This window comes from Poecile atricapillus, chromosome 3 (assembly GCF_030490865.1).
Source record: "Poecile atricapillus isolate bPoeAtr1 chromosome 3, bPoeAtr1.hap1, whole genome shotgun sequence".
NCBI lineage: Eukaryota > Metazoa > Chordata > Aves > Passeriformes > Paridae > Poecile > Poecile atricapillus.
In genome coordinates this window covers 68333540-68354852 of record NC_081251.1, presented here as the reverse complement: position 1 = coordinate 68354852, position 21313 = coordinate 68333540, and the positions used below count along the sequence as shown (strand labels likewise).

The following is a 21313-nucleotide window of genomic DNA, read 5'->3' as shown; positions in this document are numbered from 1 at the left end:
CTGTATGTTTGGTTTAATGCACAGTACTTCAAAATAGTGGCTATTTCATAGGGTCTAATGAAAATTTTATTGTTTCTTCATAGGTTGCTAGTCTCATAATGGAAAAATGAAAAGGAGGTAAAATTATTCCACTTCCTATTTAGGGAAGAGGCATTCTCCCAAAAAGTGGAAAGCCTCAATTCAATTCCCTTCCTCTCCTTCATGGGGCCATTAGCAGCTCCCAAGATGATGACCTAATAATCAAGATGCAGGAAATTCTGCAGGGATATGACCTCAGTCTCTCCTTCTGACACCATTTCACTTTGCATTAATAATTAAATTTTCATCACTGGGCTGCTGAAGAAAATGGAGGATGATACCAGTTCTGCTACTTTTACTGTGGATCCAATTATTTTCTATTGCTTTTCTCAGAAGTCTTCAAAGATGAAATACTAAGTTATAAGTCACATGAAGTGTTGAATTTAATACAAAAGTATTTAATTTTTTCTTCACTATACTCTTTCCTCTATTCAAAGTCCCCTTGAAAACTATTTCTAGCACAGAAGTTTCATTAAGAACTTCTTATGCCTCCTGAAAGAAAGAAAGTTACACATTTGCATTGCCAAAATGGCATTTTAGGAAACAGGAAACATTAACTATCATTTAATTCCCAAATACATCTCATTTTTGTATATAGATTTCACTAGCCAATATTCTTTTTCAAATGTCCATAAACACAATTGCAAACTGACCTGAGCATCTTCAAATGTGTATCTTCCAGGTTCCTTCACATTCTGAGTGGTTTTGTCATAACTTTTTGAATCTAGGTTGATAGCGCTGGGTGCACCTGGAGCAAGAAATTCTTGCCAGATTTCTTGGACACGAGCAGGAACTTCACGGATTGGCCTCTTCTTCAGGTCTTCTACTGCTAACCAGAACCTATGGCACAACACAGCACCTTGACTTCCAGCTCACGATAACCACTAATGAGGTGCTCTCGTTCTTCCTTGCTCTTAAAAAAGAAATTAAGTAACTGACGTTTTCATCTAGATATGATAAAACAAGAAAAGGCTGACTGATTTTATGTTGGGACCAGCATTCTGGTATGCTGTCAAGGCAATCAATGCACCTGAGGAAGCAATTATTAGAAGGCTCTTCATGGGACAGATAGGAAATCCTTCATTACTTATGTATGGTAACATGCTTACAGGAAGATCCCAGATTTAGCTGGAATTAAACTGAGGCTTCATTTTGGCCAAACCACAAGGGCTTATATTATTTATAAATGGACTGCTTTTTGACATTCCTTCAAAAGCTAATAATTATATACTTGCTATCTACACGAATCTCTGAGTCCCACTAAATCCTAAACCATGTAACTCTAATCTTTTACCCACATGCGTACATTGGAAAAGCATTTGTTTTGCTAATTATAATTTAATTTCTCTTTTCAGCATTCCATTCATATGCATATTTTTGCTAAAAATGCTGAATGAAATTACATATTCTCTCTTCTCCTGCTGAGCAAACCAGCACTGGGCAGTCATATATAGTGCAGCCAGTTCACTGTATCCTCATTCAATCTGGAGCAAGATCACTAAAAAGGTCTTGAGCACTTTATGATCATAGCTAACTAGCTGTAAACTTTATTTCATTGTTTCTTCTATTGATGTTCAGACTCTCTCATGGAACAAAATAATCCTAAATTAATTTAGGATCCCATTCTTAGACATGGTTCAAACCTTTTAGCTCTCCCCCAAATCCAAGAACTCAATGGAAGTTTGACTTCAGTAAACATGCAATATATACCATTGCAACTTTTCATTATTGTTCTGACACAGCTATGAAATGGATAAGCTGAGCCTTGAAGTGATTTAACTTTGAAATCAGCTGGATTTTCCAAGGCTCACAAATAAATTGGGTGCACCTTTAAAATGTGGTTGCACTGTGAAATCAACTTAAGCTTGATTTAAGCTGCTGAGTTCAACAAGGATGGGATAGAAGAACAGTGAAACTCTACTCAGACCCCCAAGAAAGCATAATGATACCACCCTCAATCCAAATTCTAATTTGATTATTGCAAAACACTTAAGAGAGGATAGTAAAGCATAGCAAACCTTAGAGTATTCCTGCTACCAGATATTCTTCACTTGAGAAAAATTACCTTTCAGGAAGCAATTATTCCTTCACAGTCCCGTTTTGAAATTTCTTTGTAGCACAGATAGTATAGTCAGCTTCTCACTACCAAGAAGACTATTTTAGGTATCTCTACAACCTTCAATTTCAATAGTACATAAGCAAAATTTTTCATCTAAAATTCTCCAAGAGGCAGAGATGCAATATTGTCCCAGTTTTGCAAATATATTAATAATGTAATAATGTACAGTGGTTTCTCCAAGGTCACAAAGTGGATCTGCGCCAATAAAACTCCAGTTTCAAAACTTGTGGGTAGCCCCACTTTTATATAAGAACTACAGTGTAAATTGAACATAGTTCTGCACAGAGCAGAATGGGGATATATCCTGAGAATCTGATGGCAATGCAGCAAGGAGAAATGCCTGATAACTCATGTTTCAAAACTGCAAAGCTCACAAACTCTAATTCAGTTCACTCTCAAATTTGGGCAGCCTACTTTGGTTTCCTTAAGCTGCTTTCGATATTTGCATTTAAAAGCACATATCCTGCAGTGCTAACCCCTTCAAGTGCATCTTCTGGGATTGACTGGTTACTCATGTGTCTCCAAGTCAGGTAAGGAACACAAAAATTAAAGGGAAGGATGCTCTTTGTAAACATACATTTTCTATCTCCCTGCAGACATCCTGTAGATCTAGCTCAGAGATGTCACTTCCTTTTTTTGTTCCATTGTACCACTGCCAATAATTCTGGAAGTCATTGCAAACATGCCTTAGGATGCTATTTTTTTTGCAAGTAAACTGGTTTCATATAGTGGGTTATAGTCATTTATGGGGAAATAGATGGGAGATAAATTTCAATAAATTTAATTTCTATGCTTGCAGCATAGAATATGGAGGTTGTATAGACCTGTATTCTTACAGGCTAAACACTGGTTCTTTGATAGATTGATTTAATTTTATCCTTCTAACAATAGCTTTCAAAGACTCTAGTAAAAATATGAAACTCTAAATATAGAAACCTCTCTAAAAGTGGGAAGAATTGTGATTTCTGTGTTATGTCTAGGGTGCTTATTTCACAGCCAAGACACATTTTTAGATTTTGATCTACTTATTTATCTTTTAAGAAAAGATGCCTGCCCTCCTCCCACAGAGAGTTGAATTCAAATATTCAAAGTTAGGAAATGACAAAAAATAGGGCTGCCCCCTCACGCATTTTCAAAAATGACTTTTTCCAATATCCCATGGCAACCAACAGCACAGATGAAGTTGAAATGGAGTCAGCAAGACCTCAGCACAGGGCCTCAAATCAGAAGAGCTCCCTGTACCATTTTGCAGCTCTCTGCCCCATGAGCTGTGACCAGAGCAAGGGAAGGCTCCCGTAGCAGAAAGCACACAGTCTGCAACATTAACTATGTGAAGGGCAGGAGAGGGGAGAAGGGGAATTGCATTTTGGGCAATGATGTACACTAACTTGGTGCTACTTAGTGTAAGGAACTAGAACTCAGCTGCCCTTGGATGAAACTGCATCTCCTGTGGGTGAAAGTTTGCTTTTGCCATGGAGACCCTTTCTAGCAGATGCTCAGCGCTGTTTGAACAGAGACCTGAGTAGCTGAGTGTAAACCTCGCTGCTGTCTTCTACTCCAGCATTTGGGCTGCTGGAGTCACACAGCAGACACACAGCAGAGTGAGAGTGTGTAGTATATGGTAGTAGTACATCCAGCCACATGCACTGGTAAAATACATGTTGCAAGATATCTGGGGATTACGTCCTACAGCTGGATTACTTTCAAAGCCATGGTGGCCTCATGGATAAATAGCACAGCTGCAACACAGCTTCTGTCCCATCAACTGACCTAAATGTCAGGTGCAGCCAGATTCCAGACCAAGCTAATCAGTTAAATTTAGCCCACAGGAACAAAGAGTGGGAGAAGGGCTGCAGTGGTTCTCCATGAAATTTGTGAGGTACAGTGTGGAAACACTGAAGTGATAATTATGTGAACTTTGCATTCAGTGCATGTGACACAAAAAGCAAGAGGCCAGACTTTTCAGCATTTTTAGAAAAATAGCAAACAAAATCCTAAACAAACTCTATTAACAGAATCATGTAATATTTTTCCAGGGGCAGGAAACACCGCTCTCAGATTTCTAGAGTCCACCTTGCCAAGCTTCAAGGCATAGTAGTACTGAAGGATTTCAAGAATATGACAGAGAAACTCATTAAATCTTGCAACTAGTTCTTTCCCATCTACTCTGCAGAAATGGCAAAATTGCTGGCACTCGATATTTAAGCTTGAGTCTGAATGACAAATAACTCACATGCAATTTCAGCTCTGAGGATTAAATTTTGGTCAAGTTCTTAGCATCCACAACAGGGCCTCATAATCACCAGTGTAAAGGATAAACACCTCAAAAAATGTCAGCCTGCAGGGGAATGGTCAGACAAAAATTATTGAGGGAAAACATCCAAATCTAACAAATTTCTCAATGCCTCTCTTCTTTTTCTGGATAACAAGAATGCAAAGTCCCTTTTCCCTACTAGTCACATATTGCAGACCTAAGAAATGAGCATCAAAGGAGGGGCAAGGGGTCCAGTGGCTTTTCCTTCTGTGTATCATGGAACCTAACCTGTCACCACTCTCCACTAACCAAGGAGGTTTTTCAGTCTTAGAGCTGCTCTGGAGATCATACCCACTACAATACTGCATTAGGATTCGGACAGGCTTTCAGGCTGGCAGGTCTGAAATGATTTAATCTTTACAGGCTCTAATTCCTACAAAATAACCAGTTGGGAGCATAGTCAGCATACAAATATTAACTTTCCAAAGAATTCTTCTGCACTACAGAAAAAGGAAGGACAAGAAGAGGAATACAGTTTCCTACAGAAATTAAAGACATTAGGTCTCCAGGTGCCATGCTGCAGTAAGTTTGATTTCATAAACTCATTCTCTTTGAAAAGTACTTTTTTTAGTACTTGGAAAACCTTCTGACCAAGCTCAATAGTACTGGATCATACTCAAATTTTAGTCTTGTGCATTTTAAACAATGGTCACCATTTTTGTAATAGGCATTGGGAATTTCATAAATCTGTTATCCAATTCATATGTTACTTTAGCTATTTGTTCTGTGTATTGAGCAGCATACAAAACCATTCTTCCAAAAAATCTGCATGGTAACAAGAGAGACCACAAGTCATACCCTGCATTAGGTGAGTGCAGAATCCAACCTGCAAACTGCAGGCACTCTGTAATGAAGTTACTGCACTGATAGAACTGCTTAGACAGTTTTATTCCTTTGCTATGCTTTTCAAAACTCCTTCAGAGAGTGAAATACTAATAAGCTCCATTTACAGGCAAAGATAAAAGCACAGACATACAAAGTAAGAAGGGGAAACCTGGTTATATTTCTGATCATTGCACAATCCTTAATATTAAACCACAGCTAAAGTTCCTTTATCCCTGCTGTGTTCTTTGAGACAGGATCTGTATCCACCAAGAATGATATTGTCAGATACCTCAGTTGAAGTTAATGTAACTCTAACACTGGGATTTTTGCTATATAACATCATTACACTTGAATAGAAATGGTGTATCTGGTAGACTTATCATTTCATGGTTTTGGTACTTGTTTCACCAAATGAGGTATAAAACATCTAATCTACTAATACTGAAGCTCCTGTCATGCCTGCAGTCCGTGCTGTATGCTGTGTACTCGGCTTGAAAGCTCAAAAGCAGGGTCCCAGCTGCCTATCCAACTATAGGCTTGGCAGTGTTGTACATTTTATGATTAGCTCTGTAAAAGTACAAGAACCAGCAACTGATTTGAGTTGAATTTGTTGCAGTGGGAAGATGTGGGTGGACATAATTATTTTTCTCAAGGTGGCTGTCAAAATAAAAATTTAAAAAATACCACTAAAAACCTCCAAATTACCATGATGGGGTTAACAGGTGAGCAACAAAAGTGGTCGCCTTCTAAGGTTTATTTAGTGGTAATGCTTGAAATCATTAAGCTTTTAACTTCTGTTATTGACATCTAAAACATTTTGACAGCCATGCACAACAAGCTTTACAAATTCATGTTTTCTACCCCAAATTTAGTATGTGAACCTAATGGATTGATTTCCCTACAGTTTGGGAATTTACAAACATAATTCTGAGCTTCTGAGGCAGTTTTCCTTCAGTTAATTATCACAGAAAGCACCTTTTCAGAGCAAATTTATCCCCTGCCTGGCCTTTAATATCATATCCACCATTACTCAGACATTTTATAATGCAAATTTAAGAATTTAGAGGAAGAGACAGAAGAGTAGATGGCATGTCAAGGAATCATCTCTGAAGAAATTACTTGAGAGAATTTTTCTAGATCAGTTACTTGCAGTTTGCCGGTATTTAGTGTTGTAAATAGGATTAGACGAAAGAGTTAGGGATTATGCGGTAACAGTCTAGTTGGCAGAGAGACAAATTAATCAGAGAAAAGCACCAGAAACTGCAGCACACACTGGGCTCAATAGGTTCATGTTTGAACAGCTGCTCTCCATAATAAATTACCAGGATGCTCTTTAAATAATAATTAAAAAAAAAATACTTTTCCTTTTCTTGGTCTTATTCTGATTTTTAAAAATTCATTTTACCAACTGGAGTTTTTAGTAAGAAAAATCTGCATCTGTGACAAATAAAGTCATCAACATACACATACAGGTCAGACTGTATTTGTGATGCAAAATCAATGCTTGAATATGAATACGGTCAGCAACTTAAAGAACTCCAACTCCAATTATTCTGCTGACAAATTTAAATTAACAACAAGGAGATCTGTGCAATTAATCAGCATTTATAAATCAACACCATAAATATTAAATGCCGCTTGTAAGATGCTACAAAAGCATAATTTTAGTATGAATAGCTGTGCTGCACCACTTTAGAGTGAGAATTGGCATAAGAAAAAAGTAGGTTAGGATTATTCTGAGTTCTAGAACATAAATGCAAATAGGATTTATACTACTTATGTTATTGGAGAATGGAAAGTGATACATATGACATCTGACAAGAAGGTGGAATTAAGAGAAAAACATGTTGCCTATATTTTTGTACTATGCTCAGCTTAATTTGTCTGTCTATAGAAGGGCTGTTATTAATCTCTCTGAAATAACTCTTACTGAAATATGACTTTCTTAAAACAGCAAAACAAAACATGCTATTAACCAATGGATGGACCATAATTTTTAAAATCAAATAATTTTTCCCCTCACTTAAAAGTAGTTCTGTAAATACACTTTCAAAAACGTGCCCTACATGCTTCATACTCTAGGAACACTTTACCATTTTACAGTTAGTGAGGAATTTGAGAGATAGATGTCACCCAACTTCAGCTGTGTCACATGCACAAATACTAGAATATTGGCAGAGATTTTCAAAATGATCCCCAGAAACCAATGATGAAAGTCTGTAGATTTTACTTTTAGATCCTTTATTTATTTTTAAACTTATTTATTTTCATTTTACTCTTCTCATAATATTTGATTAAATATATTGAACAGGCTTTGAATGAGTCAGTTTTATATCTGTTTAAAAGACAAGCTGAGAGAAAAGCTCTTACATAAGTAGTTTGACCAAAATTTGAATATGAATGGAAAAATATGCTTCATGCGAGTCTCTGTTAACTATGTTAATATTTCTCTCAGCCTGTACATGAAAGTGGGCTGCAATCTGCATGAATTAATTCTGAAAGGTGAGGAAAATTTTTAAAGGGGTCAAAAATCGGAAAGTATCAGGAACAAAAAAAACAAAGCAAAAACCAAATATAACTTACAAGCTATTATAAAATAATGTAGCTCTCATTTACCTTAAATTTTCTGAACTGAATTCTGACTCCAAGAATTTCAGAAACTGCTCTCTTCCCACAGGGTCTTTCAAAGCTTCATCCATGCCAAATCCCCATCGTTTCACTCTCTGCTGTCCTGGCTCTTTGCTACAGAAGAAAAAACAACAGAATCCAAAGTGGGCAATACCTCAGTATTCTAACAATCTAACAATTAATTAAATTATTAATCATAATTTAGACTAACTCCTAAAGTTCCATGGTTTTCTCACTTTTTTCTCACTGTGCAATGTTCAGCAATGAGCAAACAGACTGCTAAGATGAAGGTAATACATAGAAAAATAAAGATTTCCAACCAGAAATGTTATCAGAATTAAAAAAACCTTTTTTTCACCACACTAGAAGCCTGGAAACTGGTTACTGTAACATTTCACACAGACTTATTAATCTGTAGGACTTCCCATCTTACAAAACTGTAAAACTTTGGAAAGACCAAAAGGATACTGCATTGCCCTTCTGCCTCAGTATTTTTCCTGCAGTACCTCTGTCTGAAATCTTCACCTTTTCAGAAAAGCATGCTATACTCCCTTACTTCCAAAGAAGAAATAAAATTATATACCTTGCCTCCAGTTCCCAGAAAGTGGTGTCATCTGATATCCAAGGGTTTGAGGGATCAGGGGGCACAAGAAAAGGATCATATTCCAAATACTGCTCTGTATAAGCTAATAGACTAGGAAAACAAAAGCATCAAACGTCATGTCAGGAGGAGAAGAAACCTGATCACGTTACCCTGGTTAACAAGTTACCTTGCATCAACTGAACCATGGTAATTGTGTATGCACACACCCAGAAGGCAGCTACAAGCTCAGGGTGAAATAGGTTTGCACAAGCTGTTTGAAAGTGGACCATTGAAGACAGAGGGGTGGCTCAGGTCTACCAAGAGTAGAAATAAAATAAGCTTCCCTAATACTTCCACATAGCTCCATTTAAGGTTCCTTTAGGCATTAATGAATTAGATCATACAACCTCTTCCATGCACATTTTTTTTCATAAAGGAACATGTTTTATATCCCTGTGGTTTTAATCATCAGTTTCCTTAAAATCTGTTCTAAAACACTGCATGTTACGCAGGTTATATTTATTAGCCCTGCAGCTGCTAGTACTCATTTTTTCTTAAATATAATTAATATTTTTATTTTTTCCTAATCAAAGGACATTATTCGCAGGTTTACTTTTTCAAAAATAAATACTTCTTTTCCACATTTTTTTTAATATTCAGGAATTGGTCTGACTCGGTTGCACACACTAAAACTTTGCTTGTGTTCTGGTAATTTACATCTCCATTGTCCTTATTTATGCTTGCTTTCCTTTGGCCTCATAATTTTTGTAAAATTATTGCCAAGTGAGGACAACTATTCTTTCTTTTCAATTCCTATTATATTTAGTGTAAATTATATTTCTGCTGTTCAGCTAACAAAAAAAATCTTAACCTGCTCTCTTTTTAAATATTTATATGTATTTGCACATGTATGCACACATACACACATATAAGCAGATATATATACACAAATATTTATTGAGAAGATGAAGAGCAATTTGTATTTGGCCTTATTTTCTTTACTAAGCCCTATGTAGCTCAATTTTCTGTAATGTTGGGCTTTTTGTTTGATTTGCTTTCTAGGCCCTTCCTGACAAATTTTGGTCTTATTTGGAGACAGATTCCTATCAGTGTTATATCTCTGACCCAATCTGAGCCCAAACTCACATTGTTCAAGCACTGACTGAGCTCCACACCAGCCAGTTTCCCTGCTTCATCAGTGAATAATTCAATCCTTTTGAAATATCAAAACAATAATCCCAGACCTATTCCCATTTAGCCTCTCTGCCAATGAAAGGTGAAACTTGTGATCACTTGGGCAGAGGCTCTTTCAGTGACTTGGGTTTATCAGAAATGTATCATGGAATATCTGGAATATTTTTATCACTAAAAAGAACTTCATACTTCTCCACTTAAACTCTCATCAGTTATTTCTGTGACATCTGAGCTCCCATGTCTCTCTTTGAAGAGCTATTTGCTGCGAATAGCTCTTTGAAGCTATTCCATACTGACATTTTCCCCAGTAGTTATCATTCTAATTGAAAAAAATAGAAAATGTGACAATATACGTACCTCTCTGCAACTTTTGACATTTTTAATCTATGTCTGTCTAATTGCATTTGCCAGTGCTTAATCTGCAAGAAAGGAAGGCAAAGAGTTTTATATGTAATTTATTGCTTGACTCTTTCTGTAACTTTTTTTATCAGGGCTGTAATTGTACCTTAAATTATCCTAGGGCACAGAAGAGAAATATATCTGAATTAAAACAACATTTCACCAGTATAGCTCTAAAATAAATGAAAGTTTTCATTAAATAGAAAAGATCCTACAGAGACAAAAAATGTGCCCAACATAACATAATTTTCCCAAAAGGTTCATCAACAGAAATCCAATTAGCCTTTTTTTTAGATTTTTGAGGAGAACTAATACTTCTTCAGACATTTAACTTCTCCAGACACTAACATCTCAGAAAGAGTAACAAAGTTTTAACAGTAGATAAGTGTGTGAACCTACATGGAGTAGTAAGTATACCCCCAAGCCTCAAATCTGTGTTGAAAGAAGAGCAAGATGTCTGCATTGAGTAGGCCACTCAGTGGCCTACTTCCCACTGCCTTTAGGTGTTTAATGCATGATACAAGAAGTTCAGGTTTTATCTCATTAATTTTGATGAAGTTACGTGTCTAAATCCATATCCCTTGAGATGAGGAAAAGGTTTATGAAATGTTTGCAACAGCTGTTTTGAATAACTTCCCAGTTACAACAATTTTTGGGTGTACACCTAAAAAGTTATTTCCTAAGAAGTTCACTTAAAAGTACAGGTTTGTAGTTATGTTCCAAACCTCTTGGTGTAGTTCATCTTCTGTGGGTGGCTTAGTCTCAGGCACTGGCGTGTGCGTAGGGCTGTGACTTCGAATGTCATTTTGTAAGCCATAGACAGACTATGCAAAAAAATATGGAACAAGGACAGCTGCTTTCAGACAATGCTTTCTACACACACTCATAGTAACTGTGCTCAAGGAGTTAGCCAAGATCATCTTTCCCTAAAGAAACTGCAATAACCCATGTACTCAGATTAAGTCGTGCATCTCCACTGGAGTGTAAAATAAAGACTCCCAAACTCCCACAATTCCATAAAACCACACAACAAAGGATCTACTTTTATTAGGTCTCTATATTAGTATCATAGTAAACATGGGGAATGACACTGAGAGATGCTATAACAGTAAGTGGAGACCACTGGTAGGTGGAATATCCTGAGAGGTACACTGACACAGATTATTTGGATGACTTCCAAAATTGCAATTACTGTCTAGTAAATTACATTAATCTGGACTTTTCACTATCATAAACAAGCCAAGCTAAAACTTTCTCTAAATCCACCTTCCATCTTAAAACATACATTTCTATGGGTCAACATGCAAATGCACCTCAAAGGAAGTACTTTAAAGTGGGAGTGAGTCTACATGGTTATGTTGCAAGGGATTTAAAAGTGTTGAGCCAATCCATCTGTACATTTCTAGAGAAGTTATACTCTAATTACAACCTAGTTTAGATAGAGCTAATTTCTTCCATAATTTCCAGTCATCCATTTGGGGCATAACTGTAAAATAGAGACACTCTTTTCATTAAGACCAGGACAAAAACTGCTGTTCGAGTTTACTCTGAATTTTAATTTTGTTTTTCCTTAATTACTGACAGAAACATTTTCATACGCTTGATTCAATCTCTTAAACAACATGAATAAAGCATGCAAAAATGAATTTTATCTTCAAAATCTCTTTGTATTTCTCCAAGAATCTTATGTGATAGCATTCAATTAGCATTAGAAAATTTGTTAATACTAATTCAACAAAAAGCTTATGAAATATTAATATATGTTCATGCATTTGTTCCTTGCAGCTGTAAGAAAAAAGTGATTTAAGAAATTATGGAAATTCATTCTATAAATTTCCTCCACCTCCTGCTTTTGCTATAATAACCATACTTACCTTTCTTGTTTTATGTGGATTTCTCATTCTTGAAGATTTTTTTATATCCACTTCAGTAGTGTTTACACAGCCAGGCTATTAAAAGAAATAGAAAGAAAAGCAAAAGGCTAAATCTGTGAAGGAACTCTGAGCTACTCCTCTTCAGTGTGAAAGACTGAAAAATAAATTCCACACCATGAAATTGAAATAAAATAAATTGCTAAGATAATGGAAACCAGTCAGTTTCTGCTTTGGTTTTGCCAAGGAAGTAATTCATTACATTCTAGCTATCCCTCTAAGGAGCATGGTTGACCTAATGAGACAAAATAAACAGAATTATGCAATATTCACCTCAGCTGTGAACCTCAGGCTCACTTCAGAAGCATGTGGTTTTAAATTTTTAATGAGAATCTCCCTTTAAAACTAAATTATTTTTTTTTTTAAAAAAGTACCAAAATGGGTTTTGTTTCTTCAGAAAAGAAAGGAAAAAAACTCAAACCAAAACAACAAAACAGGCTTCTGCAGCCTGACCAGAAGATTGAGAGTCTAAATAAAATTACTCTCAACACATCAGATTTGGGTTTCAGTGGTTCATTCTTACATCTCTGTGGCCTCCCAAAGCACACAAATAGTTTCTAGTTTCTCCTAATTCAACTTCCTTTGACACTTACCTCTAAGTACAAAATCTATGTGTAAATCTGTTTTTTACCCATTCCTGGAAACAAATAATATTAGGTGTTTTGCTCTCAGGTGAGTTTTATCTATTGATTTTAGAGGGATTACATTTGACACTGAGTGGAAACAACAAAATCTGCTCTCTAGTGGGAGCAGATTTTTAGTGAAAGTAGGTTGGGATTTTTTTAATGGAAGTAGCTAGATATTGAATTTACTTGCCCAACAGCCAAACTGGACTTATCATTGATCTAATGATACAACCTCTGTCTTCTTATCATAATGGAAAACACTTGATGTGACTGTAAATTTAATATGACAAAATTTTAAAAACTTCTTATATAGCCTAAGAATTTCTTATATAGCTAAGAAAAAAATAGCTTCCATTAAAGAGAGCAATAATACTTTGCATCTGGAAAATATTCTAAGCAACATACTGATTTTTTTTTTAATCTAATATGCTTTTTTAAAATAAATAAATAAATAAGTTTCTGTTTTAAAGTAATCAATTCGTGTGCATTTGATTGTGTAACATTTGAAGTAGAAACAGTTCCTCATTGCTAATGATAGAAAGTAGACAATATGCTTAAGACTGCATCTGACACACAGAATTGGGATGGTATCTTTTGTGCTTCTGAACAAAAATGGGAGGTTTTGAACTCAGAAATAACTTGCAAATCTCAAAGAAAAAGGTTGAAAAATACAAAGTTCTGCATGATGGTCAATTTAAAAGCAGAAAGCAATTTCCCAGGGTAGTATACTGAGATATAAAGTTTAAAAAGAACAAGTGCATCTACTTTAGGATTACAGCAGCAGCTGGCAGTGAAGAAGGCAGGGGCTTTAACAACATCTACAGCCTTTGAATGTAACAATTGGAATAGCAGGCACACTTACATAAGGTACAAACTGTTATTTGTTCAGTTTTCGGTTATGGTTTGTTACAAGCATGTCCTAAAAATGGAAAGGGGCAGAACAAAAGGCATAAACCTCATCTAAAGCATCTTCTTTTTAAAGATTTCAAGCCCACCAGCAGTAAATTGGTACGGACAGATCCCGCGACTTGCCTGCGTAACTTACATGCCAGAATTGTGCAGATTGATGCCAGGGGGACAAGAAATTCTGGGACACTCTTAGAAATGACACAAGGGCAAAGCTTTTGCTGGTTGCAAAGAGGCCAAACCCAGTCCTGAACTTCTACAGCACTTAGTGGATTCTTACTGACACCTGGCTGTTTAAAACCTCTCACGCTGAAGTGAAGTTGCTCGGGTGGGGGCACGCAGGAGAGGCTGTGGGGGGAGAAGCTGGACCAAGGTGGGACTGAAGAGAAGCTGACAGGATGGCAGCCCCAGGAAGGTGGAGGCAGGGAAGCATCAGGAAACTCCAGTGCAGAAGGGGAGGTGGCTAAAGGGTGCATCAACTACTCTGACAACCTGGGGTAACAATAGTAGCTTAAGACATGTATCACTATCTCTATACAACACTGTTCTCATAACTTTGTTTAAATTACATGCAAACACAAAAAATTGCATTATATGAACATTTTGCTAAAATAACTCAGTCTGTTTGGGAAAACCTTTGCTGGACAACATTTAATTTTATTTGTATGCCCTCATTAACATAATAAGTATGTGTTTGAATACAATTATATCCAGCTGTGTTTTCGTGTTGTTTTTTTAACTGTACTACCACAGTTCAAATAGTGAGATGCCTGTCAGAGTGCTCTGCTGCAAGAATCCCATTTAGTGTGTGGTATATAATTTGCATACTAATACTGTAAATAGTTTTCAAACAAATTTCCTGGAAGACTCGAGAACTCCTCTATATGTATAAATGGAGAGCTTATTTCTTTCAGGAGTAGTGTTCTGTGTGAAAACAACTTCCCCCCAGCACACACAAAGGAAAGCCTTGTGACCTTCTTGAATTTATCATACAGCAAAATCATAACCAGGGCAGAATCTAGTCCTCATCAATTTTTAAATATCTGGGTGAAAAACTGTCATACCTTCACTTAGGTTTTTTCCATCCATCTTTTAGCATGTACTTATCTCAAAGTACAAATGCCCTTGTATTAATTTAAATCAAAGGACAGGTCAGTCCAGTTGTGATAAATTCACTGTTGATATAAATGGATACAGATAAATAATATTAAAAAACAAAAGAAGGAAGAAGCCCTGTCTGTAAGCAGAGGAGGTGCCAGAACATACATGTTTTGATCTGGCTATGACCAGCATTTGAAGCAGCCATCTAAGATTACACTGAGTTAAAAAAAATCCATATTGATATCGATGTTCTTTCCCTGCTAACTGTGGCAACAGAGACTAAATGAATTAAGCCCTTCTAATAGTGCTACAGTGTATTAATTTTAGGAAACCTGTAACAACTCTTCAGAAGAATTAATTATTTACATTAAATGGCATGCCTGAGCCATGGTACATTTCCATCCAAGCAGTGCAGAGGATGGAATATTTATAGTCTGCTTGCTGTACAAAGTTGAACCAACTACCCTTTTTATTGCCTGGCCATATAGCCCAAATCAACATCTGTTAATGCCCTTTTTGCATAAAAATTTCTTCGCTATGATGTAATTCTAAAAAGTGCAAAATGCTCAATAGAGAGTAAATTAATATTTGTAATTAGGTCAGCTGAAGTTTTGATGTGGTTTTCTTTCTTTCTCAAAAAAGATGGCAATTGAACTGTGAATCTACTGAAGCCAAAATAACCAGAAGTTTTCTTGTATCTGAGACAAATATACCCCTGTATGTGGGAGGGAATAAGCTCGTGCATTCCGATAGGCAGGGAACTGTCTGTCTGTATTGCTGCTCTGTAGGAAATGATCTGAAGGAGAAGCTGAACATGAGTCAGCAGTATCTCCTTGCAGCAATGCAGACAAACCACATACCCAGCTGCATTAGCAACGGCTTAGCCAGCAGGCAAAGTGCTCATTTCTTTCTACTCAGCATCACATGGAAACTTCCAGAACACCAAGACTACTTTTGAGCTCCAGAAACAACATAAGAAATATATTTCAAATGGGAAAATCCAGTGGAGGAACAGACTTGTTCTATGCTTGCAAAAGGGGAGAGCTAACTGCTGCCTTTTGTGCCTAGAGGGGATTAGAGAGCACTTTTTCCAAAGGTGCACTGTGGAAGGAGAGGAGACAGTAATCTGAAATTGCAGTAAAGGAATTTCCAGTCAGCCATAAAGAAATATACTTCACAATAAAAATAAGAGAGGCTGTGGAATATCCATCCTTGTTGATTTTCAAAACTTGTTTAATCCAAGTGCCCGGACAATCTTATTCACCTTAGCAGTCAGCACTGGTTTGAGCAGGAAGTTGGACTAGAAGACCTCCAGAGGTCCCTCTCAGCCTACTTTTCTGTGGTGCAGGCTACTTTGCAGAAGCTGCAGGGACTGAAATTCAAATCCACTTTACAGAACACTCCAATCACACTGGTGTGAAATTCATCTCTCTACCTTCCCCAGCCCACAAGAGCAGAGTGGAAAGAAGACTGGTATTAGCTTCCTTACTGCTGCCCTGGTCCTGCAGCAGCCTGTGGTGTGTTCTCAACCCATACAAACAAACCTCGGGTTGATTTAAGGAAATGTAATTTCACAGTCTCTTTAGCTAAAAATACATAGGTGCTATTTAAAATAATTGCCTCATTTCAATATGCACACCCATAAATTCAGAGTTCATTAAAGCAGTAAATATTTAGGTAGATTGATTCACATACCTTATGCAATTTCATTGCATTTCAGTGTCAATACACTGTCAAATAGATACTTTTTATTTGTTTCGCAGGCATGGATGCAATTACATGTTAAGTGTAATTGCAAAATACTAGATTTCAAGATCTCCAAGCTTTCAGAATTTAAAGACTGTAAATTTAAATTATGGACCTGGGTTCACAGATGACAGGTCATCTCTTACTGGAAAAGATAAAGTCAGACACACAAACATAAAGAAAAAGCAGAGATTGAAATCTTTCTTTTACATTATGTGAAATAGAAGATTATCACCAAAAATTTAAGCTTAAAATTTGAAATTTTCTGAGTGTCAGATGTTAGAGTTGGATTCTGCAACAATCTATTCTGCTATTTCTGTCATTGCTGCTATTCCTGTCATTTTTCTAGGAGTCTTCTAGCCCTCAACAGTAACTATTCATATCACTTTCTAAAGTATAGAAAAGAAGCTAATTAGGCAGTGAGTGATAAGCAGAACAGCAGAGTTCATTTTATTTGTAGGTTTTCTATTCCAGTTTACTTGTGCAGCTATCTGAACAGTGCATAGTTAAAAATCAAGGGGAGTAGATTATAAAACGGAAGATTACAAAATAAAGAAATGAGGGGAAAAAAAAAAATCAGTGGTACTCAGCTGAAAAAAATCAAAGGAGTTACTAGTTGGAAAAATACCCAGTTTGACTCTGTTGATGTGGGAAAGATTGTTTTTTCTCTTACACAGTCTAGCATCAAAGGAGACATTAAAATCCTTTACTGAGTAAGTTGTCAGTAATGGCTAAAACTGAGGCTCTCATAAAGAAAAACACAGGCTACATTCTTCTGAACTGCACCAATTTTTCATTTCACTGAGATGGAAGTTATTCGAGTGTGCAGAACCCACTAGAGCTTACAAGGAAAAGGTGAGGTTTAAATGATTATCACTGTATTCTGGGATTTTACCTCATTTTACACACTTCAGGATCAACAAATAAAGAGGCTTTTCCAGTGGAAGAGCTGCATTATTAAAACCTTTGCTGGTGCAATAGAAAGTCTCAGAGGAACATTCCAAACATAATGAGTACAAGTGGTCAGGTCTTTTAATAGGATTTGGAAAAATGGCTGTTATCTTAAGGTGCAGTCAAAGGACAAAATTTCAAAATCAGATAAAAATTTCAGCAAACACATGTTTTAAAATGTAGCTCACTTTATAATTAGAGATCAATGAACCTCAATTAAGTGATGAAAAAAATAGACCCAGAAGCCATACCTGCCAGAACCTGCAAATACATAGGGCCATGCACTGATAGTGCTGCTAGGGGAGATCTCACCAGCCCCTGTTATACCACCCAAGGCAGCAAAGACAAACCAGTGATCACAGGGACTGGGCTACAGGAACCACTTCCTTTTTAGTAGAAAAAGGTGCTGTTACTTAAAACTGCAGAACTTAATAATGGGGTTAATTTACAATCAACTAGGCATACCTAATCTGAATCCCTATTATGATCCCCCCTAAAAGTGTATGTTTTTATTAGTATTTCCATTTGGTTCAGCAGTTCTGTGAAAATAATTCTGAGAAGCCAAGTGTGTGAACACTTGACAACACCTTTAGTAACAAGATCCGAGTAAATCAGCAAATGTCTGAAGAAAGAGGGAAAATATTATTCTGAGTTTAAGTATTCTGAAACAAGTGGTGGATTTTATTTTTTCATTATGCAGCGCAATCCCATAACTACAAACTCTAAACTAAATTGGATGGGTCTAGCTACTTAATGATTGTATTATATAATGTTATAGCACTTAGAGTTTCATACACAGGTATAGTAGTATAAAATGAAATTACCATACTACTTGTAGTGGTACCATAGTCCAAGCTTCTGCACAATTAATTTTAGCACAACTATCTCTGAAGACGTGTCCTTTTCATTACATGCAGTGTGACCGGACTTCCAACACCTGCTATTAAATCACAGTGCCTTTGTGGAGGTCCCACTTGCATTATAGCTCTAATGAGAAGCAGACACAGAGAGACTAATATTTGGAATACAGTCCAACAGCCATGGTAACCGCAAAGGTAAATTGTAGTAAGTGTGTAAGTTTGATGACTACTTTGGAAAGAGCTCCTATCAAGACTTCACCTCTCTACAACTCCAGACCAAACTTCTAAAATTAGCTCAGGATGTTACTAGCTTTTCCTACAGACTCTTGTCTGTTAGAAATTACCTCCTCTCAGAAGCACAGCCATATCTTTCAATTACCCTCTATGAAACACAATTTTTAGGGAGTAAATCCCAAGATTGTTCTCAATAGATTCTGTACAAGAAGGATTCATATTTTATTTCTAGAGGCCTCATAAATTTGTCAGATAATCAGGGAAAAGTTATTAAAACCTGCTTGTTCTATCCTTAGATATATTCAATATCAACAGTCTTTTCATTATGTATGTGTTATGCTTCTAAATGCTATCTTTTTTGGAACTCAGGATAGGGTAAATAATTGCAATGTATGGATTCAGTGTAACACTAAAGTAAAGGCATATAACTTGGAACTGGACTTGTGTAGAATAACCTCAAATTTGTTCATATTTCTTAATACAAATCTATTTTTAAAACATGCAATAGATCTGTCATATGCTGCAAATACAGCTGAAAATCGTGATCTACAATCAAGTAGGATAATGGAAACAAATTAGTTATACACAGCTTAACAGCTAAAACCAGCTATCAGCTCATATTAATGTAAAACCTACTGGCTTTTAATTAAGTAAATAAAAGCTTTTCATTTTTTTGTATTCATTTATTGGACTGATATTTCAGACCACAGAATGTTCAATACAAAATCATATTGAGCTTCTTCCTTCAAAGGAAGAGATTATCTTAATTCATAAGAATTAATAAAAACTTTGTTAGGATTAAGTGCTCTCTTCTGTTGAAGGTTTTAGTATAGAATTACGCAGATAGCATAGAATGAATTTAAATGCTCAATACTTCTTCAATAGCTAATTTCATTTTGACTCATTAAAGAACAGAGAAAAATAATAAAAAGTTACAGGCCTACTTGTTAAACTAAAATGAATGAGCAATAAACCTCATTGGGTGATGCACTAGAAATATATTGATAGACAAATCATGAATTTTGCATAAGTCAAACATACTGTAGAGATCCCCACATGGAGGACAGAAAACTTGCCACTGGACCCATGAGTAAAATCAGAACATCCTTTATGCAAGGATTGATTGGGAGATCACTGACTACTACCAAAATAACAGTAGTTCCACTGTTCTGAAATGGACCTAATCAAGACATAGAAAGGTGTGCAACTGACAGATAAATGCTCAACTATGAGCTGTTTCTCTTATTTGGACAAGACAAATGAGGTTCAAACATCATCAGATAAAGGAGAGACATTTGATCAATTAGTTTGATCAAACTTTAATTATGTTCTCCGCAAAGTAAAACTCACAATTTTCAAACTAAGAGATGTGAAGTCTCATGTAGTATACACTTTAGGATTGCTTTAAATTTCAAAGACTTTTAGCATCTTCCCAAGATAAAGAAGCCTACACTGCATCAATTTCCACTTTATAGTTATTTGTCTTCTTAAACTGGAGTTCAGATCTCTTTCCTAAGTACTATCAGACACACAAGGAATTCCACTGGCTGTGCAAATGAAAGACCTGTTTGAAACAGGAGAAAGAGAGACACACAGAACTTTCCACGGAATATAATACTAATAAATGAAACCATAAAATGTATCCATAGGAGACAGAACATCTTGAACAATGATGGTGGTCATATTCTCACACACTTGGTTGTTTAAGGACAGATACTGTTGAGAGCTGAGCTTTCACCTTAAGAAAAAAAGATTTGATCACTGTTTGTTTTGTTTTTTTTAATTAGTAGTCTGTGTGTCACAGAATTACATAATATGCAAAATGAATAAGAAAATTGTGTTAAAATTTAATTCTCGAGACAAGTCATATGAAATTAAAGAAGCTGTACCCAAAAAAATACTACTGCATTGAAGTTCTATGCTTAATTCTTCTTGCAAGTTGATTTAATTTCTAATTAGTTTTAATTTATGATATACCATTTCAGATTTGTAGTGACTGCAGTTTCTGGTTTTCAGAACCAGAAATTGTTGCATAGAAATTAGATCCATTGTATTTATTCAAATGGTATATCAGTAGTATGAATTTTACTTAAGGCTGTATTAAAATGACTTTTGTGTATGTGAAGATTCCAGTATTTGTGACACTATTGCACAAGGAAACCTGTTAAATTTATCTGGTTTTTTTCCCCTTTGCTAAATAATTAGATTCATTATTGCTTGCTCCGTATTTTTTTTTTTTACCGCAAAAGGCAGGAAACTGCTGTTTTACAGACTCTGTACAGAAGAAATTTAGGTTATTCACTTGAAAATAAGTGGCAACAGAACAGTCTAACACATCTCTGAAAATGCTGATGGCAAATATAGGTGACATTTAGAAGTTGATTATATGCCTTTTGACTTATAAGATCTTCAACAAAATGCTTTGGATTAAAGCAGCAAATTTAATTCCCACAGATACAAAGATCAATGTATAAACATTGCATTTATAAAAAAAAATTCCTTATACTTCTTCAGTTTACTTTCCTAGCTCCACAAAGAACTGGGTCTTACTCAAAACCATATTGTCATACCATTTTTCTTGGTGTCCTTCCACCATCTCATCAATTAACTCTTTCACAACTTGTGACCTCTTAATTTTAACTTCCAAAAATTCATTTTGTTACACTGTTGCAAGAAACTTGGCTTCTTTTTCCCCATCTGCCCCACCTTTACTGAAGTATTAGACTAAATAAAATGTTAAATAATGTGAGCACAAAATCTTCTACAAAGGTCTTAGCAGGCCAGCTAGAAGGTTTATAAATATGTGCCTCAATTACAT

General features: G+C 35.9%; 1 protein-coding gene across 4 annotated transcripts in view; it reads right to left on the bottom strand.

Annotated features, from left to right (window-relative positions):
- RGS7 (regulator of G protein signaling 7) overlaps window positions 1–21313 on the bottom strand; it is a 266876-nt gene that overhangs the window by 30423 nt on the left and 215140 nt on the right. For all 4 annotated transcript variants that reach the window (XM_058835396.1, XM_058835399.1, XM_058835398.1 and 1 more), the window contains 6 exons: window positions 12015–12089; window positions 10866–10964; window positions 10099–10160; window positions 8548–8658; window positions 7953–8078; window positions 732–918 (listed from right to left, as the gene is read on the bottom strand). In XM_058835396.1, coding sequence (XP_058691379.1) covers window positions 732–918; window positions 7953–8078; window positions 8548–8658; window positions 10099–10160; window positions 10866–10964; window positions 12015–12089 — 660 coding nt within the window. The remainder of the gene's footprint in view (window positions 1–731; window positions 919–7952; window positions 8079–8547; window positions 8659–10098; window positions 10161–10865; window positions 10965–12014; window positions 12090–21313) is intronic.